Here is a 23,919-nt window from a genome sequence, read left to right as displayed (position 1 = left end):
CCTGAGGAAAATCAACCAGAAGTGGCCTCTATTTTGAAAACTCCATGTTCCATAGCCTCCCTTTGCTGGATTTAAAGGGATATGAACCAGATTCCTTTTCCTATCGCTTCCTCAAGGTGTCAACAGCCTTCAGACATAGTTTCAGGCTTTTATTTTGAAAAATGAGCCAGAACGATAAAATCGCTTCAAGTGGTCACATGAGTTTTGCTCACGCAACAGAGTTTGGGCAGCCATTGCTTTTCCCTCTCCTACTGTGAAAGACATTTGCGGCTGATATATTATCGATTATATATTTTAAAAACAACCTGATGATTGATTATAAAAAAACGTTTGACATGTTTCGGTGGACATTATGGAAACTATTTGGAATTTTCGTCTGCGTTGTCGTGACCGCTCTTTCCTGTGGATTTCTGAATATAACGCGACAAACAAACGGAGGTATTTTGGATATAAAATAATCTTTATGGAACAAAATGAACTTTTGTTGTGTAACTGGGAGTCTCGTGATGTGAAAACATCCGAAGATCATCAAAGGTAAACAATTAATTTGATTGCTTTTCTGATTTTCATGACTAAGCTTCCTGATGCTAAGTGTACCTAATGTTTTGTTGTGCGATCGATAAACTTACACAAACGCTTTCGCTGTAAAGCATAATTTCAAAATCTGACAGAACAGGTGGATTAACAAAAGGCTAAACTGTGTTTTCCTATATTGCACTTGTGATTTCATGAATATAAATATTTGTAGTAATATTTATTGAATGTAGCACTATGCTATTCAGCGGTTGTTGATGACATTTATCCCGATAGGGGGATTGCAGCCATAACAAGGTAACCAATGTCAAGTCCTAGCTGAAGGAGCACAGATACACCCCTTTCCCCTGAAACACACACAAGCTGGTCCCCCGTTGTGACCATTTTCCCAAGCATCTCTGGGCAGTCAAAACTTTTGATTATTTTGTGCCGACCGGGCCACAATAATTTGCTCCCTCTCTGATTGTCCGAGTTTGACCCTCTCCCCATGGGTTACTGCAGCTAGTGTTGCCAGCACTGCCACTACCTGGGTTGAGGTCTCCACTGGAATTCCCACCACCTACATTGCCTTGCGAAAGTATTCGGCCCCCTTGAACTTTGCAACCTTTTGCCACATTTCAGGCTTCAAACATAAAGATATAATACTGTATTTTTTTGTGAAGAATCAACAACAAGTGGGACACAATCATGAAGTGGAATGACATTTATTGGATATTTCAAACTTTTTTAATAAATCAAAAACTGGAAAATTGGCGTGCAAAATTATTCAGCCCCCTTAAGTTAATACTTTGTAGCGCCACCTTTTGCTGCGATTACAGCTGTAAGTCGCTTGGGGTATCTCTATCAGTTTTGCACATTGAGAGACTGACATTTTTACCCATTCCTCTTTGCAAAACAGCTCGAGCTCAGTGAGGTTGGATGGAGAGCATTTGTGAACAGCAGTTTTCAGTTCTTTCCACAGATTCTCGATTGGATTCAGGTCTGGACTTTGACTTGGCCATTCTAACACCTGGATATGTTTATTTTTGAACCATTCCATTGTAGATTTTGCTTTATGTTTTGGATCATTGTCTTGTTGGAAGACAAATCTCTGTCCCAGTCTCAGGTCTTTCTCAGACTCCATCAGGTTTTCTTCCAGAATGGTCCTGTATTTGGCTCCATCCATCTTCCCATCAATTTTAACCATCTTCCCTGTCCCTGCTGAAGAAAAGCAGGCCCAAACCATGATGCTGCCACCACCATGTTTGACAGTGGGGATGGTGTGTTCAGGGTGATGAGCTGTGTCGCTTTTACGCCAAACATAACGTTTTGCATTGTTGCCAAAAAGTTCAATTTTGGTTTCATCTGACCAGAGCACCTTCTTCCACATGTTTGGTGTGTCTCCAGGTGGCTTGTGGCAAACTTTAAACGACACTTTTTATGGATATCTTTAAGAAATGGCTTTCTTCTTGCCACTCTTCCATAAAGGCCAGATTTGTGCAATATACGACTGATTGTTGTCCTATGGACAGAGTCTCCCACCTCAGCTGTAGATCTCTGCAGTTCATCCAGAGTGATCATGGGCCTCTCGGCTGCATCTCTGATCAGTCTTCTCCTTGTATGAGCTGAAAGTTTAGAGGGACGGCCAGGCCTTGGTAGATTTGCAGTGGTCTGATATTCCTTCCATTTCAATATTATCACTTGCACAGTGCTCCTTGGGATGTTTAAAGCTTGGGAAATCTTTTTGTATCCAAATCCGGCTTTAAACTTCTTCACAACAGTATCTCGGACCTGCCTGGTGTGTTCCTTGTTCTTCATTATGCTCTCTGCGCTTTTAACGGACCTCTGAGACTATCACAGTGCAGGTGCATTTATACGGAGACTTGATTTTACACACAGGTGGATTGTATTTATCATAATTAGTCATTTAGGTCAACATTGGATCATTCAGAGATCCTCACTGAACTTCTGGAGAGAGTTTGCTGCACTGAAAGTAAAGGGGCTGAATAATTTTGCACGCCCAATTTTTCAGTTTTTGATTTGTTAAAAAAGTTTGAAATATCCAATAAATGTCGTTCCACTTCATGATTGTGTCCCACTTGTTGTTGATTCTTCACCAAAAAATACAGTTTTATATCTTTATGTTTGAAGCCTGAAATGTGGCAAAAGGTCACAAAGTTCAAGGGGGGCGAATACTTTCGCAAGGCACTGTAAGTAAAATGTTGTCAAGGTTCTCATTAAGCAGCTTTAAGAAATTCCTTGAAAATTATGCTCATCCACCCTCGGGCTTTGATGAGGCAACCTCAAACTCTTGAGGGGACAGTGCTGCTTTAGTGGGTCTCTGAACGCAATTTATCTTGTTGTCTTGGTTGTCTATAGGATACTTTCAGTAGGCCTATAAAACAGTGAAGGACTTCTCCTTAGTGTGTGGGTCACTAAGGTTCTGTGTTTAGGGTATTGGGTTGGGGACGGTTCCATCGTGATAGGACAATAAATAGACTATATTTGTAATTTATTTTAAAATGTATATCCCATATCTGCACAAAATTACACCACAACCATACTTCCCCCACAAACCGTGCCTTCTATGTCCTCTGTTTGCTGAGTTTTTATCCCTACCGTGCCAAACCAACTTTGGACTTTTTACTACTTCTGTGTTCCGGTTTCTTATATTTGAAGATGTATTATTTCAATAATTGTCCTTTCTTCTAATGCTGCATTTATCACAGCTTTGTCTCACTACATCTCAGCCCCGTTATTCAAACACATATAGTATGATCCTCAGAACATCAAAGCAATGTCTCATTCATTATATCGCCATCTCATTACATTTCAGCTCTGTCTCACTTCATACATTGCAATTCATATAAAATGGCATATTCTTAAACCAAACTATTCTTTATCTTTAACATAAATAAAACCTTGCTTTAGACTCTTCTTCTCACACATGTTCAACCACTCACCCCATGCTGTTTTTCCAATCCAATTTCAGGGACGTTGTTGTTCCCTCTAAATAACGCTACAAACATGGTGCACAGATTCCTCAGATCGATATTGTATCTGGGAGTCAGTTTGTATTTTGTGTGTATGAGTGGGCATTTCGAAAAAATGGGTCGTCGGCCTCTTACCCTAACTATGTTATTATTTTCCTCATACAGGACTTACATTTCTTACAGTTAAAAAATATCAGAACTGCTCACTGCTTTTAACAAGCATGCATGACACACTATAGAAATGTTGCTAAGATACCACCTAATCACAGTTATCATTACAACAATTGCTTTGTTTTCATTGAGTACATGAAACTGTCATCTTTCCAGGCAGATGGACAGTTCAGACAGGCAGGCAGACGGAAGGCAAAGGAATTGGGGGACTGCCAGAGAGACAATGTACACATGTAAAAGCACAAACAAATTCACACAGACATATAGCTGGCCTACTGTCACACATATAGGATAGGAGGCAGGTAGTAACATACCTGGCTTGCACGGTCCTAGTACAGCACCCTGTTCAATTATTATTAAAATGTTTTACTCCATTACTGTTATATGTGACAGCATCAAACCATGACAGCTACAAATCACCTTAGAGACAGGAAAACAATCAGGTGCTTGTTTCTTCATGAATAGGGGTCACGCAGGTCGACCTCGTGCCTTATCTTGACCAAGATTCAAAAACACAGCCTGGTCACACAGTGCTTTAACTGTGTTTTCATTGTTGGCCTTTTGGTGAGCTCTGTCTGCCCTGGCTTTCACATAATGCGTCTATTGTGAAGTCATAAGATCACTTACACACATGGGCAGTAGCTCATGAGGAAAATCCACCTTAAAAAATGCATGGAAAAGATTAAATCACAGAAGTTTAAGTTCTTCTGTAACGCTTCTCGTTGGTGGAAGGAGAGGAGGACCAAAATGCAGCGTGGTAAGTGTTTGTTGTGTTTTAATTGAACAAACTGAACACTACACAAAATAATAATGAGGAGAAAACGAAACAGTTCTCCCAGGTGAACAGACACTAAACAGAAATTAAACACCCACAACCAAAATGGGGAAAACAGGCTACCTGAGTATGATTCTCAATCAGAGACAATGAACGACACCTGCCTCTGATTGTGAACCATTCCCAGGCCAAACACATAGAAATATAACAACCTAGAAAAAGGAACATAGACTACCCACCCCAACTAACGCCCTGACCAACCTAACACAAAGACATAACAAAGAAACTAAGGTCAGAACCCCCCCAAAGGTGCGGACCCCAGCCGCAAAACCTGAACCTATAGGGGAGGGTCTGGGTGGGCGTCTGTCCACGGTGGCGGCTCTGGCGCGGGACGTGGACCCCACTCCACCATAGTCTTTGCCCGCTTAAGTGGTGCCTTTTGGAGCGGCGACCCTCGCTGCCGACCTCGGACTGGGGACCCTTGCAGCGGGCCCCGAATAGATGGGAGACTCCGGCAGCGCCGTTGTGAAGGGCGACTCCGGCAGTGCCGGAGTAACAGGCGGCTCCGGCAGCTCCTGACTGACGGGCAGCTCTGGCAGCTCCTGACTGACAGGGGCTCTGGCAGCGCAGGACAGACGGGCGGCTCTGGCAGCTCAGGACAGGCGGGCGGCACTGGCAGCTCAGGACAGACGGGCGGCTCTGGCAGCGCAGGACAGACGGGCGGCTCTGGCAGCTCAGGACAGACGGGCGGCTCTGGCAGCTCAGGACAGACGGGCGGCTCTGGCAGCTCAGGAGAGACGGGCGGCTCTGGCAGCTCAGGTCAGATGGGCGGCTCTGGCCTGGAGAGAGAACCTGGAGGGAGGAGACGGAGAGACTCTTGGTCTTGGGAGACCTACAGGAGGCCTAGTGTGTGGAGGAGGTACCGGATGTACAGGGCTGTGGGGGAGCACTGGAGCTCTGGTGAGCAGCCTTTGCACCACTCCTCTAGGCTGGATGACCACTTTAGCCCGAACCATCCAGAGTGCAGGCACAGGTTGAACCGAGCTGTGGGTGAGCACTGGAGATCTGGTGCATACTACTCGCACCTCTCCCTTAGGCTCAATGCCCACATTCGCCCCGGCACGGGCGGAGCGCAGTCATAGGACACACTGCCCCCTCCTAGCGCCCCGGAGACACAGCACGCAGAGCCGGCGCAGGATACCCTGGGCAGAAACGGCGTACAGGAGACCAGACACGCTGAGCCGGCACAACACGCCCTGGCTGGATGCCCACTCTCGCATGGCACTTGCGGAGGGCTGGCCTATAGCGCACTGGGCTATGAGCGCGTACTGGCGACACCGTGCGCTTAACCACATAACACGGTGCCTGACCAGTACAACGCTGCTTTCGGTAAGCACGAGGAGTGGGCTCAGGTCTCCAACCTGACTCTGCCACACTCTCTGTGTGCCCCCCCAACATTTTTGGGGGGCTGCCTCTCGTGCCTCCTCATATCGCTGCCGCTCAGCTTTCGCTGCCTCCAGTTCTTCCTTGGGGCGACGATATTCCCCAGCCTGTGCCCAGGGTCCCTTGCCGTCCAAAATCTCCTCCCAAGTCCATGAGTCCAGAGAACGCTGCTCGATACCACGCTGCTTGCTCCTTGGTTGGTGGGTGTTTCTGTAACGCTTCTTGTTGGTGGAAGGAGAGGAGGACCAAAATTCAGCGTGGTAAGTGTTCATCATGTTTTAATTGAACAAACTGAACACTACACAAAATAATAATTAAGAGAAAACAAAACAGTTCTGCCAGGTGAACAGACACTATAAACAGAAATTAAACACCCACAACCAAAATGGGGAAAACAGCCTACCTAAGTATGATTCTCAATCAGAGACAACGAACGACACCTGCCAAACACATAGAAATATAACAACCTAGAAAAAGGAACATAGACTGCCCACCCCAACTCACGCCCTGACCAACCTAACACAAATACATAACAAAGTAACTAAGGTCAGAACGTGAAATCTTCACCTTAAATGGTACATGGTCGATGGTGGGTGCTGTGCCACCCACACAACAGACACGGATTCCCCTCATTAAATTGGAAAAGTCTAATGGTTATGTAAAGCACTTAGTTTTCTCGATTACTTGAACACTGAAGGAAACTATTTGGGAAATATTGGATCTTTATTCAGGGATTAAGAATCGTCTCACTTCTATTAAATGTTTCATTACCATCTTATTCCATGTACTCTTTTCCACAGAAATTTTTTTCCTATTGATGGTTATAGTTATTGTTATTATAGTTATAATTTGTTTTAGCCATTATCTAATGAGTGGTGAGATTACCTTCTAATTTGATGATTAAATATTATATTTTGACAAAGTTAGCTGATTTCGTAACATGTACTGTAATTTAAATTGTGATAGTGTTAGTTAATTTTGCAAAAGTGCGTTTGCAGTTTAGGTCTGTAAAGTTGTTTGCAGTTTAGTTGTTTGGATCCGCCTTGATTAGACCAAACAAACTTTCTGTAGGCCAACACCTCATTTACTTTTGTGGGGGAGCAATCCTTTGTGTGCCTGTTAAACTGGGTTTATTCCTGTTCATAGTTGTAAAATGTCCGATTTTTAAATAACTAAAAAATAGCATTACCGCTACAGCTATCTCTGTCTGTCCTCAAACCAGAGGAGTTAGGACCCAACTAAGGAACTCTAACAAAAAGCAGACCCTTTTTTTCAGGCTATAATAACATAATTCTATATCTACTACCTTAGGCTCAATGCCCACAGTACCTTGTGAATTATTATGTAATTTGAGATAAAAGTGAACTTCTTCTTCATTTGTTAAAGTAAGTTATTGAAGACAATTGACCACTTTAGCCCGAACCATCCAGAGTGCAGGCACAGGTTGAACCGAGCTGTGGGTGAGAGCACTGGAGATCTGGTGCATACTACTCGCACCTCTCGCTTAGGCTCATTTAAAATACTTGAATCGTTAGTACTCTACAATCATAACAATGAATCCAAATTAAATCATTTAAAAAGGAGCATAAACATCTCTCTCACACACACCATATGATGTTCATGTTCAGAGGAGCAAGTGTCATGAAAATAGTGAATGTGAATGTGTTGATTGGATGTGCTTTATAAAATATTACATTTTCCATGCTTTGAAATCAACAACATTGCACAAACCGGCAAGCTCTACTGTGTATCATACACCATCTGAGAAATGTTATGCAATTTGGGAAGAATTACTCAATAAACACTATTGTGTGAAGAAATACAATTTACAATATAATTATGTTACCCCCTTATGTTGAAGTTGTCCATTCAAAGCCAGATAAAATCATGTGTCACTTGGCCCTATAGAGCGTATAATACCCATTTAGCCTATCTAAAATAATCTAAAGTACTAATTCTCCACATCCACCTGATGATATGCTTGTCACTGATAGGTCATACAATTAATGTCAGTTTCCATTGCAGGCCCACACATCGTTCCACTTTCCTCTACTACTTACAATGACAGAATAATTTGTGATAACAATAATATTTTTTCCAATTAGCTTGGTTTTACTCAGTGGCAAGCTTCTGAGTGATGTGTGTAATATCTTGAGCTCAACAGGGTGAGTTCATTTACAGACAAAAATCATTTGAGCCTAATCTCACACCTCGCACACATAGATGGGATCGGACCCTTGGAGCATGCATGCTTGTCACTGGTCTAATAGTTGGTAGGACAGAATGCAGCAACAACAGCAGTCAAATTTTCCTTTCTAATGCACTGAGAAGGCGAACGACATAAAATAAATGCAGTGCTGGCTTTTTGCAAATGGTTAACACTTCATATTACGTTTTGGAGAAAAGTGTTCACACCTGGCTGTTGTTCATTGAAAAATGTCTAGTCCACATTGATTCAACATCATTTCATTGAAATTACTTGGAAACAACGTTGATTCAACCAGTGTGTGCCCAGCGGGTGTCTTCATATAGATTTATTGCGGTGATAGACAGTTTGATATTGAGGTGGAATATCAGCATGATGGGGTGGCATGTAGCCTAGTGGTTAGAGCGTTGGATTTGTAACCGAAAGGTTGCAAGATCGGATCCCCAAGCTGACAAGGTAAAAATCTGTTGTTCTGCACCTGAACAAGGCAGTTAATCCACTGCTCCTAGGCTGTCATTGAAAATAAGAACTTGTTCTTAACTGACTTACCAAGTTAAAGAAAGGTAAAAAAAAAAAAAAAGTGATATGTTGAATAGGTTATGACAGTGTTTGGTTTGGGTTACCTTGTCTGGAGTCTGTATAGTTTGCCATGGGATTTTTCCATAACTTATTGTCCGCACCCTTTTTTAAAATTTGAATTAAACTACATATTTGCTCATGGAAGTGGGCAGAAAGTTACCTTTTGGACCTGAATGTCAAAACATTTATAAGATAAAGGTTGATCCATTCTACATACTGTGGGACATCCATGTCTTCGTCACTGGAAAAGATAAACGGTTGAGTTTGATATAATTTATAAGCTTACAAACAGGGTTGTCAAACTACTGAATTAGTTGGCAAGTAGCCTAGAGGTTTAAGAGCATTGCGCCGGTAACCAATTTGTTGCTGGTTAGATTCCCTGAGCTAACTAATTAACAATCTGCCAATATGCCATTGAGCAAGACACTTAACCCTAATTGCTCCTCTGGATAAGATTGTCTGCTAAAATGTAAACGTGAACAACAACAAAATAATCATACAAATTCGGTTATTTTTTACCTTTAAAGTCAATTATCAAAAAACTTGCAAACTCAGATTTTTGTTTTTCATTTTCGCATATGTTGTAGCTTCCGTTATTTGTACTGACTGATACCAGGAGAAAATCGGACCTCTGAAATCAAAATGGATGGCCCTCCCTTCAATAAAATATCATTTTACCCGACCCTCCCTGAACCCTTGAAAAAAAACAAGTGACCTTTCTCTAGACCCAAAATAATAATTAAAACATAAAGTCGATAGCAGAGAACATGCCTACCATTTACTCTCACTCCTAGGACAGACCAGAGCCTTATATAGGCCTATGCAGTTTCAGAAACTGTTCATTGTTTTGTAAGCATCAGAAGTTTGTGGATTCGCAGACCACCCCGGACAAGGGTAGACGTGAAAAGATCTCCATTATAATAAAAGCACCTCATGAATCTATCACCTTATTTGCGGTCTGAGAAACTACATTTTTTTATAAACGCATTTTATGCATTTTACATGACTGGAGACAAGCAGAATATATTTTTTTAATACCACAACAGAGCATGACAACAAATGGGTGCATGCTGCAGCACCATATATATTTTTATTTCTATACATAGTCTAAGTTTGAAACAGTGCTAAAGTTGTGTATTGACTGTAAAAATAGAGCACAACAGAACCAACTGAAGTATCATACATGAATTAGAGAAAAGGCCATTTGTTTTTTAACATTGCAGTTGCATATCATCATCAGGCCTGTACGCATTTATAACTTTTTTTCATTTGGAAAACTATAATTTTCTAATTTATTCTATTTTATTGGGGGCTGTGCTTCGGCAAAGTGGGTGGGGTTATGTCCTGCCTGTTTGGGCCTGTCCTGGGGTATCGTCGGACGGGGCCACAGTGTCTCCTGACCCCTCCTGTCTCAGCCTCCAGTATTTATGCTGCAGTAGTTTATGTGTCGAGGGGCTAGGGCCATTCTGTTATATCTGGAGAATTTCTCCGGTCTTATCCGGTGTCCTGTGTGAATTTAAGTATGCTCTCTCTAATTATCTCTCTCTCTTTCTCTCTTTCTTTCTCTCGTTCTCTCTTTCTCTCTCTCAGAGGACCTGAGCCCTAGGACCATGCCTCAGGACTACCTGGCCTGATGACTCCTTGCTGTCCCCAGTCCACCTGGCTATGCTGCTGCTCCAGTTTCAACTGTTCTGCCTGTGGCTCTGGAACCCTGACCTGTTCACCGGACATGCTACCTATCCCAGACCTGCTGTTTTCAACTCTCTGGAGACAGCAGGAGCGGTAGAGATCCTCTGAATGATTGGCTATGAAAAGTCAACTGACATTTACTCCTGAGGTGCTGACCTATTGCACCCTCGACAACCACTGTGATTATTATTATTTGACCCTGCTGGTTAACTATGAACATTTGAACATCTTGGCCATGTTCTGTTATAATCTCCACCCAGCACAGCCAGAAGAGGACTGGCCACCCCTCATAGCCTGGTTCCTCTCTAGGTTTCTTCCTAGGCTCTGGCCTTTCTAGGGAGTTTTTCCTAGCCACAGTGCTTCTACACTTGCATTGCTTGCTGTTTTGGGTTTTAGGCTGGGTTTCTGTACAGCACTTTGACATCAGCTGATGTAAGAAGGGCTTTATAAATACATTTGATTGATTGATTGATTCCATGCTATTGTTGTTACAAAATAGATTTGTGTTGACTGTGATTGGGGCATAGGAATATACTGTAAAGGCGTCTTCTAGGCTAAATTAACAAACTAGGCATGCATAGCTCACCGCATGATCCTTAAACCAAAGGCAATGTAGAATGACTGTATAGCCTAATAAGGCATTTTTCATTTCAAAATTACTTAATTGTAAGTCGTATTTTTTTACAGATAATTTTATACAGCCTAAATAAGAAATGTATAGACATGTTGTTGAAATGCTGTTGTTGATGTGTTGTTGAGATGCTGAGTGCTCCTCCCAGCCTGTTGCATGTCACAAATGCATCACAATTTATTTCTTAAATGCCAAGCTTAAAAAAAAAGAAATCTTTATCCTTTGCGTCAGACTCATTAAAGAAATCAATTCGGCCAGTTAGGTGAGTAATCGCTGTTCTGATATCCAGAAGCTCTTTACATTCATAAGAGGCGGTAGCATCAACATTATGTACAAAATAAGTTACAAACAATGCGAAAAAAAACACATAAAATAACACAATTGGTTAGGAGCCCGTAATATGGCAGCCATCCCCTCCGGTACCATTCTTCCAATCTTTTCCACCTGAAATTCCTCAAACATACCAGTAAATGTCATGGATGTAAGTTTGTTGTGGGTTGTCATGGTGTTTTTGGGGGTTGGTGAGGTGTGGTTTGAGTTGCCATTTACCATCTATCATCTACAGGCGTAATTCCCTCACACATAAGGAAAGGGAAATCATATATGCTGCATGGCTCCCTAAGGTGGAGTGGGTGGATATGAAGTTGCGTTACAGTACCTGACAAAGTGTTGTTGTAGTGACACCATCTGCTAATATCCTTGCTGAGCCTCGTCCCTCTCCTCTCTCCCCACGGCCAGATGTTGTTTGTTCTCCGGCTAGACTTTCAGATCGCTCAGGCTGTAAGAGGAATGAATAGCATAATAATTTAATACAATTAAAAAATATAGTAGGCTACATATGTTCACTTTTTTCATCAACATAAGAAAATAACTACTGTTGATACTGTAGATGAACTCCAAAAAATGTGTAAAAGACCCATAGTTTACAGGTTGAAGGTATGACAAGCAAAACTAAAAGCATGCTCTTCAACCGATCGCTGCCCGCACCTGCCCGCCTGTCTAGCATCACTACTCTGGACGGTTCTGACTTAGAATATGTGGACAACTACAAATACCTAGGTGACTGGTTAGACAGTAAACTCTCCTTCCAGACTCACATTAAGCATCTCCAATCCAAAATTAAATCTAGAATCTAGAATTTCGCAACAAAGCATCCTTCACTCATGCTGCCAAACATAAGTGACTATCCTACCGATCCTTGACTTCAACGATGTCATTTACAAAATAGCCTCCAACACTCTACTCAGCAAATTGGATGCAGTCTATCACGGTGCTATCCGTTTTGTCACCAAAGCCCATATACTACCCACCACTGCGACCTGCATGCTCTCGTTGGTTGGCCCTCGCTTCATATTCATTGTCAAACCCACTGGCTCCAGGTCATCTGTAAGTCTTTGCTCGGTAAAGCTCCACCTTATCTCAGCTCACTGGTCACCATAGCAGCACCCACCTGTAGCACTCGCTCCAGCAGTTATATTCACTGGTCACCCCCAAAGCCAATTCCTCCATTGGTCGCCTTTCCTTTCAGTTCTCTGCTGCAAATTGACTGGAACAAATTTCAAAAATCACTCATATCTCCCTTACTAACTTTAAGCATCAGCTGTCAGAGCAGCTTACAGATCATTGCACCTGTACATAGCCCATCTGTAAATAACCAATCCAACTACCTCATCCCCATATTGTTATTTTATTTAATTGTTTTGCTCCTTTGCACCCCAGTATCTCTACTTGCACGTTCATCTTCTGCACATCTATCACTCGTGTTTAATTGCTACATTGTAATTATTTCGCCACTGTGGCCTATTTATTGCCTTATCTCCCTAATCTTACCTCATTTGCACACACTGTATATAGACTTTTCTATTGTCAAATCAAATCAAATTTTATTTGTCACATACATATGGTTAGCAGATGTAATACGAGTGTAGCGAAATGCTTGTGCAGTAATATCCAACAAGTAATCTAACCTAACAATTTCACAACAACTACCTTAAATGTAAAGGAATAAATAAGAATATGTACATAAAAATATATGAATGCAGTAGATGGTATAGAGTACAATATATACATATGAGATGTTAAATGTAGAGTATGTAAACATTATATAAATTGGCATTGTTGACTGGCTATTGTGTTATTGACTGTACGTTTGTTTATTCCATGTGTAACTCTGTGTTGTTGTTTGTGTTGCACTGCTTTGCTTTATCTTGGCCAGGTCGCAGATGTAAATGAGAACTTGTTCTCAACTGGCCTACCTGGTTAAATAAAGGTGAAATAAAAAAATGACTACATCCCAACTCATGACATTTGGAAAAATTCCTTTACGGAGGATTGCAGATGTGGCCATATCTTAAAATAAGAGTTGTATCTGCCAGAAAAATTAGTCTTCCTTTGGACGTTTTATCGGAAAAACATGTCTAGTTTCCAAAAAGGGTTCTCCGGCTGTCCCCATAAGAGAACCCTTTTTGGTTCCAGGTAAAAAATATTTTGGGTTCTATGGACAGCCGAAAAAACGTTTTAAGTTCTAGATAGCACCTTTTTTCCCCTAAAAGTGTACAAACCAAACTATTTCCTGTGAAAATAACCTTGTAGAACAGATAAGTTTCAAGACAAATCACTGATGAATGCGCTCTTAGTAACCATAATTAATCTAATATTTGTTTTTAAAGAATCCGCCTAATTTGTTTGTGATTCACTCAGCAGCCTCCACTGATAGAAATACTAGGTTTAATTTTCTTTAGTCTATGTAAAATTCTCAGCATGCACATCAGGCTACTATGAGAAACACCAACTAACTCTTTAATTTGCCATTTTTAGGCTACTCTAATCTGTCAATCAGTCTAAGAGCAATGTGTAGGCCTATAATTTCAGGTTCTGGAACTTTAGGCTGCCATTTTTGTTTTATTCCAAAATGGAATACATTTACATTTGAACATTATAAGGGAAACAATGTATCCAAAACTGTTTGAAACAAGCAAACGTACAGAATACATATTAGAAACGTCCTCATTCCTCCTCCTCAATCTTCAACACACCCCTAGTAAAATATCAACCCTGCACAAGTCAAGTCTCACCCCTACTCCTTAACCCTCACCTTTGCACTCTTTTATTCACAATAATGAGCTTTTCCAATGGCTGAAATGATAGGTTACTGTCAAAAATTTTGGCCTCAATTTCATGATGTGTAGACCTAACAACATGTGTGCAACGATGTGTCAAATGTTACATTTAGTGCATAGCCTAAGCATTAGAATAAGCTGCCTCAATATTTGCAGCCATAGGTGATAATTTCTCTCTTGGAGCTGATCTTTCGTCAGTATCTAATGTTAAGGTAGGATTTGAATGGAGAACGCTGATCCGAGAGCAGCACTGCCTTTCTTTCGAACCTATTGGTTTCGACACATGCCTTAACAAGGCACTTACGGGAAACTGGGCCCTGGCTATTACTTTGTATAAATGGCTATTTACAATTATGTAAAGCATATGGATTTTCCCATTAAAGAGGGGAGGGGCGTGTATATCAACAGCTGCTTTACATTAAGCACATATCAGTTCCTGTTCCTACTCTCACAGTGAGTAAGTTGGCTGATTGAGCATTTGGAAATAAATACATTTAAACATCCAGGGTTGTCAAGCCAGACTCACCTCCAGTGTTTTTGACTTGTCAATGGCTACTTCCCATGAAGGGAACCTATGCCAATATCTTCTGGATGTCGTTTTTTTCCCTGTCTGGACTGGACTTGATTTCCACGTCCACGGATGGGACTCCCTAAAAACACACCACTTTGATACAAGTGACTTTTCATAGCAGGTTAAGAGAGCATTTCCTCTAACCTTAACCTAATTCTCCTAACCTGCTGCGTAATCTTTAACCTCATACGAAAAAAGTCGTAGCTCTGTCAAAGTGGCATGTTTTTAGGGAATCTCGTCCAACCACGTTGGATTTTGGTCCGGTCCCGGTCATATCTAACCAATCATAGATGTCTATGTTTGGTTCAGATTTGCTCAAATCCAGGACTGGCCTTGATTTGGCCCAAACATAGACCAAATCTGAACCAATCATAGACATCTATGTTTGACAAGATTGCACATCACCAGTACAGTACATTAGAGAAATACGGATTTTCAACATCCGGAAAATACTTTTGACATTTTATTTATTTATTATTTGTACTATTTTTTTATCTTCATTTTGTCAAGCATTATAAGTATTTCATATTTTTTGTGGTCCACTTAAAGGATTGCTGTAGATATGTACGTACTATTTATCTTTTTCCCATTGCCATGACTTGCCATTACATTTTTCCACATTACTTTTTTGTATTCTTAAAATATTTTTAGCTAGTGGGGCATTTTGCTTTCAATATTGGTCAGGTATATCAGGAGATCTGCAAATAAGTTTAGTTTATATTCATGTTTACCAATTCTAACACCTGTATGTTTGGGTCCTGTCTAATTCTTTCTGCAAGGGATTCAATTGCCAGTTCAAACAGGAGGGTGGAGAGAGGACTTCCATGTCTTGTGTGCCTTTTCTAAAAACAATTTAATCAAATAATGTATTATTTGTGTAATTTCTTGCCTTAAGACATTTATATAATATTTGTATTAAATGTTTTTTTGTTGGAAAGTTGAAAGCTTTCAAAGTGTTGAATTAGAATAGGCCATTCAAGATGGCCGACAGCCTTTTATGCATAAACAGCCATTATTGATACATCTGTATTTTGTTTTTTTGTGTATTAAACTGAAACATGTTTTTGTATTTGTTTGTGTCTATTTTATTTTGCCATTATATTGATTGTGAGCTTTGTTAATATTTTATTGTCACAATTTATTCAACTTATGGGTCTGTAATCAGCAGGGGACTCTCCAGAATTTCCTGGCTTTAATATAACTGAAATAACTGTTTAGGAAGCACTGAATTGAGTGACGTGTATTGTCATTTGTGTAGATAGTGGCACTACTTTGTCCCATCCATTCCTGATGCTTTCTCCACGCAAATGTTTTAACAGTGTCTAATATTTATACTGAACACAAATATAAATGTAACGTAAAGTGTTGGTCCCATGTTTCATGAGCTGAAATAAAAGATCCCATTTTGTTTACATCCCTGTTAGTGAGCATTTCTCCTTTGCCAAGATAATCCATCCACCTGACAGGTGTGACATATCAAAAAGCTGATTAAACACCATGATCATTACACAGGTGCAATATGTGCAGGGGAAAATAAAAGCCACTAAAATGTGCAGTTTTGTCACACAACATAACGCTACATCTCAAGTTCACGGGGCACGCAATTGGCATGCTGACTGCAGGAATGTTCATTTCTCTACCATATGCCACCTCCAATGTCGTTTTAGAGAATTTGTCCGTACATCCAACCAGCCTCACAACCACCACGTGTAACCACGCCAGCCCAGAACCTCCACATCCAGCTTCTTCATCTGCGGGATCATCTGTGACCAGCCACCCGGACAGCTAATGAATCTGAGGAGTATGTCTGTCTGTAATAAAGCCATTTTTGTATGTAGTTAAAATGTATGTAGTTCTGTCCTTGAGCTGTTCTTGTCTATTGATGTTCTGTATTATGTTTCATGTTTTGTGTGAACCCCAGGAAGAGTAGCTGCTGCTTTTGCAACAGCTAATGGGGATCCTAATAAAATAAAAACTAATTCTGATAGGATGGGCATGGCTCCCCAGTGGGTGGGCCTCCCAGGCCCACCCTTGCCCAGTCATGTGAAATCCATAGATTAGGGCCTAATTAATCATTTAAATTGACTGATTTCCTTACTGTAACTCAGTAAAATCATTGAAATTGTTGCATGTTGCTTTTTATATTTTTGGTCAGTATATTATTTTGTTGTCTCTGTTTTTAGTGATACATTTTTTTATGCTGATAATTGCTTCAAGGTTGTTGAGTCTAAGAAGGCTGTAGGATCAGTCCAACTGTTCTTTCATTCTGATTTATGTAGATTTTCATAGAAGCTTTTAAAATGTTCATTTTAATCGTGTTGTTTCTAAGTAACGTATTTGTATCTTTATCTTAAAAAATTATAACTGGTTTGGCATGTACAGAATTTGTTTTGTGAGGGCTGCCCGATGTTTAGCAGGTTTATTTTAAATGAAGTAGTATGCTTTATTTGAGTTTAACCATGAAGTTGTTGGCTCTCTTCAAAAGTTAAAGATCATAATCCTGCTTAAATTCAGAAATTGTATTTTCTTCTTTACCTTGTGAAGATTTTTTAGGGGCTTTTTCTAAAATACCGATATCTTTCATTTAAATTTCTAACTCAGATTTAACTTTAACAGTATGAGATTATAATTTCCTTAATGCATCCCAAATTTTATTGGGTCAGTATCCCAAATTATATCAGAGTCAATGTCTTTTCGAACCAAAAATTTACCTAACTTCAACGTCTGAAAAATAAAGCAAATTTTGCTTACCGGGTTCATATTTTTGGGAACACTGAAAATTACTTGACACTGTTAATCATTCAGAGAACATTTGGTTTCAAATTAAATTAAGAAAATTGCATTGACATATTAGAGTGTACTGAATTAATGAAGTGCGGTAGGTAGCCTAGTGGTTAGAGCGTTGGGCCTGTAACTGAAAGGTAAAATCTGTCGTTCTGCTCCTGACAAACAGCAATAGCCATGTTCAAGCATTGTACAAGTCTCTACATACGGGGTCTGGGGAACAGCCCAAATAGTTGATTCCCTATCAACTAGACGCCGTAACATCCTTTCAAAAGAAAGTGTGAACAAGGGCCTCCCGGGTGGCGCAGTGGTCTAGGCACTGCATCACAGTGCCACCAGAGACTCTGGGTTAGAGTCCAGGCTCTGTCACAGCCGGCCTTGACCGGGAGGCCCATGGGGCAACGCACAATTCCCTACCGGTTTGGCTTATCCTTATCCTTGCTTATCCTTGTCTCATCGCGCACTAGCGACTCCTGTGGCAGGCCGGGCGCAGTGCGTGCTGACCAGGTCACTAGGCGTACGGTGTTTCCTCTGACACATTGGTGCGGCTGGCTTCCGGGTTGGATGCGTGCTGTGTTAAGAAGCAGTGCGGCTTGGTTGGGTTGTGTTTCGGAGGATGCATGGCTCTCGACTTTTGTCTCTCCCGAGCCAGTACGGGAGTTGTAGTGATGAGACAAGACAGTAACGACTAACAATTGGATACCATGAAATTGGGGAGAAAAAGGGGGTAAAAAAATGAAATTGTGCGTTATGCCAACCATGACACAGGGCTTGTTAGGACTGGGGATGGTAGTCTTCAGACATCTGGACAGCTGTCCATGTTTTCGGTCGGTGCATTCCTCGACTGTAAAATGGTTGTTGCTGCCTTGAGTAACAGTCTTTTTGCAATCTTGACTGCCTTACCATTTGCCTTTGAGTGCCTTGGAGAGGAGGTCACGTGGTCAAACTCCCATTCTGTGGCAAAACACTTGAACTGTGCAGTGAATTTTGGGCCATTGTCCATGATGACCTTGTCAGGCTGGCCTTGCCTTTCAAACTGCGCCTTGCATTGCTTTATAACCGTCTCTGCAGACTGGTCAGGGAGCAGTTAAATTTCCCAAAATTCAGAGTAGTGATCAACAATTAGAAGATTGTCCTTTTGTCTGTTGCTGAAAAAATCCATGCTGACAATTTGCCAGGACCTTGTGGGAAGTTTGTGCAACATCATGGTTTCCTTTTGCTGTTCATGAGCGTACTCGATGCATGTGGTACAGCTGCGGACAAAGTCTTTAATTTCTGTTTGCCCAGTATATTGTTTCACGTGCCTGGTGGTGGCATGCGTCACCTCCAACGTGACTAGAGTGTATGCAGATTTGGGGATAATGACGTTCTGACCTCTGAACAAGGTGCCATTTTGCACACTGATCTCATCTCGAAAGGTTCAGTATTCTCTCACTGTAAAAGGTGTCTCCTCTTTCAGGTACGGCCAACCTGTGAGAACCATGGACTTCAGTAACTGTAGGTGTTCGTCCTTGTCAGTGTGTTGCTTAATCTGGGCTAGGTGGTGATCTGTGATGTTTAAGTAGTCTGCCAGGATCTGTTGAACCTCTTGCTGTTCCTGCTGTAGTGAACAGATGGCATGCCGCTAATGTGTAGTGCCTCTGCCTGCACATTGTGCTGTTGTCCTGCTCAAATTGTTGCTGATGTACATCTTTGGTCCTGGCTTGTAGACAACCATCAGGCTGTAGTTTTGGTGAAGAGTTCTCGACCATATAAGTAGTGATGGAAGAGCTTGCAGGAGAAGACAATGCTGAGGCACCCTTTCTCAAGTTGGCATAGTTTTGTTCGTTGGGGTGAGCGCTCTCGAAGCAAACGCAATGGGCTGGCCTTCCTACATAAGGCAGCATCCATGTCCACTTTGGCTGGAGTTGCAGGCTTAGTAACATTGTAGTAGCACAGCACTGGCATGGATGAAGCCAGAGATTTCATCTCCTGCACCGCGGCCTCGTATTTGAGTAGCCAGTGCCATGGAGTGTCTTTGTCCAGCAGCCGGCGCAGAGGCTCACAGACTGCTGATAGGTGTGCCATGAACATCTCGATGAGATGCTGCACTCCTTTGGCATCAGACGGGTTTGGCATGTTGAGGATCGCTCTGACTTGTGGCCATGGAAGTGGATGTCTTTCAACTTGAACTACAGTTTCTTCAGGCCAAGGTGCAGCTTAACTGATCGGCAGCACTCCATCAATGCCAGGAGTTGCACATCATGCTGCTTCTTCATTTCTGTCAACACAGCCTATGATCAGGACATCATCAGCGATGGGTTCAATGCCCTTGAGCCCAGCCAGTAACTGGTGCTGCTTGCGTTGGTATACTTCAGGTACCACGGAGTGTTTCAGTGTTTGGTTCAGATGCTATGGGTTGATGCAGTCCCTCAGCTTCTCTGGCTTTTGAACTATGACCATATTGCTGATCCCGTCAGTTGGTTCAGTCACAGATGTTGTGGCCATCAGTCTCATACTTGTCCAGCTGGGCCTTTACAGACACTTTATTGCAATGGGCACATTGCGAGGAGCGCACTGGACTGGAGTGACGCTCTCATCCAATTCAAAGTGTACCTCCCCAGGTACTGATTCAACGGGCACGTTGAATACATAGTCATATCTGCTGAGTAGTTGTTCTTTGGACAGGGGACCTTGTTGGACATGCTCCACGATGTGCAGGTCACTTGGTACGGTGAACTGTATCAGTCTCAGGCATTCGCATGTAGAGCCTGAGAGGAGAGGATTATCGCTGGTTTTCACAATCTCAAACTCCAGCTTGTGTTTGTGTCCCCAAATAACACATTTGGTCTCAAAGATACCCACAGAGCTCATTAGCTCTCCTGAGTACAGTTTTAGTCTAGTATCGCTGGGTAAGAGATGTGTCTCAGGTGCCAGATTGATTTTGAATTTGTAGCTCATATAACGTTGTACGTAGCAAAATAATCCAGTTGACATTGTTGCAGTTCATCTTTAACTTCTCTAGGGTAGGGGGCAGCATTGGGAATTTTGGATGAAAAGCAAGCCCAAATTATGACTGCTACTCAGTCATAAAAGCTAGAATATGCATTTAATTAATAGATTTGGATAGAAAACACTCTGACGCTTCTAAAACTGTTTTAATGATGTCTGTGAGGATAACAGAACTCATATGGCAGGCAAAAACCTGAGAAAAAATCCAGCCAGGAAGTGAGAAATCTGAGGTTTGTAGTTTTTCAACTCTTGGCCTATCGAATACACAGTGTCTATGGGGTCATATTGCACTTCCTAAGGCTTCTAAAGTCAACAGACTTTAGAACCTTGTTTGATGCTTCTACTGTGAAGTGGGGGCGAATGAGAGGGGAATGAGTCAGAGGTCTGCCAGAGAGCCACAAGCTCAGTCTCGGGCATTCACATGAGAGGTAAATTCTCTGGTTGGAACATTATTGAAGATTTATGTTAAAAACATCCTAAAGATTGATTCTATACTTCGTTTGACATGTTTCTACGGACTGTAATATAACTTTTTGGACTTTCCGCTGGACTTGCACGCGCGTCGTGAGTTTGGATTGTGTACTGAACGTGCAAACAACAAGGGGGTATTTGGACATAAATGATGGACATTATCGAACAAAACAAACATTTATTGTGGAACTGGGATTCCTGGGAGTGCATTCTGATGAAGATCATCAAAGGTTAGTGAATATTTATAATGCTATTTCTGACTTCTGTTGACTCCAACATGGCGGATATCTGTTGTTTTGGTCTCGGAGCGCCGTACTCAGATTATTGCATGGTGTGCTTTTTCCGTAAAGTTTTTTTGAAATCTGACACAGCGGTTGCATTAAGGAGAAGTGGATCTAAAATTCCATGCATAACAGTTGTATCTTTTAGCAATGTTTATTATGAGTATTTTTGTAAATTGATGAGGCTCTCTGCAAAATCACCGGATGTTTTGGAACTACTGAACATAACGTGCTAATGTAAACTCGTGTTTTTGGATATAAATATGAACTTTACCCGAACAAAACATACAGTGGGGCAAAAAAGTATTTAGTCAGCCACCAATTGTGCAAGATTTCCCACTTAAAAAGATGAGAGAGGCCTGTAATTTTCATCATTGGTACACTTCAACTATGACAGACAAAATGAGAGAGAAAAATTCCAGAAAATCACATTGTAGGATTTTTACTTAATATATTTGCAAATTATGGTGGAAAATAAGTATTTGGTCAATAACAAAAGTTAATCTCAATACTTTGTTATATACAGTGCCTTGCGAAAGTATTCGGCCCCCTTGAACTTTGCAACCTTTTGCCACATTTCAGGCTTCAAGGATTAAGATATAAAACGGTATTTTTTGGTGAAGAATCAACAACAAGTGGGACACAATCATGAAGTGGAATGACATTTATTGGATATTTCAAACTTTTTTAACAAATCAAAAACAAAAAAATTGGGCGTGCAAAATTATTCAGCCCCTTTACTTTCAGTGCAGCAAACTCTCTCCAGAAGTTCAGTGAGGATCTCTGAATGATCCAATGTTGACCTAAATGACTAATGATGATAAATACAATCCACCTGTGTGTAATCAAGTCTCCGTATAAATGCACCTGCACTGTGATAGTCTCAGAGGTCCGTTAAAAGCGCCTCTTCCGGTTTGTTGCTTCCAAAAATAAATGACGTTCCTGGCGGGTTTTAAACAATTCTCCAATGCATCCAGTATGTCCTTTGCATCACCCTGTTGTCGTGCTGTGAGGGTGAGATTGTGCCAGTAAATGTACCTTTATTCGCTGCCCTTTAAGCGCCTCAGAGTTGCCACTTCGACCTCGTTGGCTTTTTCATGTAGACCGGTCGCCGGCGCATAGTTCTCGAATTCATCCCTGAAGTTGTCCCAATTAGTTTTCCAGTCCCCTGTGAGAACCATGTTCGCTGCCACAGTGATGCAATAGGAGATCTCTTTGCCTTCAGCCATCGAGGTAGATAGTGATGCTAGCTAGCCAGCTAACAACAAGTTGATCAGTGGTGTGACTAACGTTAGCAGTAGGAAACAGCATGTTTGCATATGGAATGTAACTGTGCCTATACTGTACTTAGCTACAATAGTAACAAACGTATGGTTTTCAAGCCAATTTTGATAGTGTTTCTGTATGATATGTTAGATTAAAGACAGACACAAATCTCAAGTTCAATAGCCATGTTCAAGCACTGTACAAGTCCCTACATACCAGGGAACAGCTCAGCTAGTTGATTACCTATCAACGATACTCCGTAACAACTGCCTGCCTGTCTCGTCCCGACACATTTATTGCTGTGGGACAGCTGGAGATTTGAATATTGAAACAATGGTGCAAAAGTCGGAGAAACAAACAGCAAGGTTAATACAAATCTCTGTTGTTGAAAACTAAACGTTAGTCTAAAAGAAATGTGAGAATGTCCAGATGCTTTTATAGTGGAGATAAATATTATAAATTGCTTGGCTTGGCTGGGAGACAGTGGATTTTGAAGTCAGATGGGACAGCGTAATTAGGTATTTTAACGTCATAGATTTAGCGGGTGGTAACTTGTGGAATAGACCCCTTCTGGAATGCGATTTTAATCAATCAGCATTCAGGATTAGACCCACCCATTGTATAATGCATCATAAATTAAGACCTGGAATTTTTCCTGGGTGTTCGAAATGCAATGTATTTGTCTCTTGTGTTGATCTAGCTAATTAGCTGGCTAGCATGTGTACACACTACAATGCGCAGCCGATGCACTACTTGCATGTGCATTGGCCAGGTTTAGATTCAACATAGCTAACTGTTTCTTAGCAAGACAAATCGTTTTATCAGCAAAAGTTTGTGTTGTGGGAGGCTGGTTGAGGAAATGTAGGCTAGTGTCATGACTAGGCCTGGGGATAGGTTTATGACAGTCATAAATACCTCTTTCCCCCTTTTCCCTCTCTCTACCCTACTGATGTGACATTTGAAAACCCCTTGGTAAACATAGAGATTCTGGGAACATCAGAAGGGTGGAAATTAACTATATTCTGGTAATCCGACTAATTGAACATATGCGGTGGTACTTAATGAATATGATGTCAAGTTGGGTTGTCATCTGAGACATTCTCATCAATGATAAGATGACATAAACTCTACAGTGGAAAGTCTACAGATCAGAGTTATCAGATTCACATGGAATTGTTGTTCAATTTAAATGTTTGAATATGAAATTATTCGTGATGGGATGAAATGCTTTCCACTTAGCTTCTAAAATGTGAGATTTGGGTTTTCATAAGATAGGGCTCTGCTCAATCAGTGGCCCGCCCCTGTGAAGGGACATGGGCTATAAAACTTTTCAAACACTCCCTCCTCTCCCTTCCTATATAAACCCTTGATGACAATATAACCTCCTGTTCCGAGGACGTGAGGACGACGGTCCGATGTCAGAATGGTTCCGATAA

At 41.4% G+C, this 23,919-nt stretch overlaps 1 protein-coding gene across 1 annotated transcript in view; it reads right to left on the bottom strand.

Moving 5' to 3' along the window:
• LOC116357684 (nck-associated protein 5) overlaps positions 1 to 11,768 on the bottom strand; it is a 78,706-nt gene extending 66,938 nt beyond the window's left edge. Inside the window, exon 1 of the mRNA XM_031805445.1 lies at positions 11,659 to 11,768. Coding sequence (XP_031661305.1) covers positions 11,659 to 11,687 — 29 coding nt within the window. The 5' untranslated portion in view covers positions 11,688 to 11,768. The remainder of the gene's footprint in view (positions 1 to 11,658) is intronic.
• Between the last annotated feature and the right edge of the window lie 12,151 nt (positions 11,769 to 23,919).

Source organism: Oncorhynchus kisutch, linkage group LG26 (assembly GCF_002021735.2).
Source record: "Oncorhynchus kisutch isolate 150728-3 linkage group LG26, Okis_V2, whole genome shotgun sequence".
Classification (NCBI taxonomy): Eukaryota; Metazoa; Chordata; class Actinopteri; order Salmoniformes; family Salmonidae; genus Oncorhynchus; species Oncorhynchus kisutch.
This window is presented reverse-complemented; position numbering and strand designations above follow the sequence as displayed.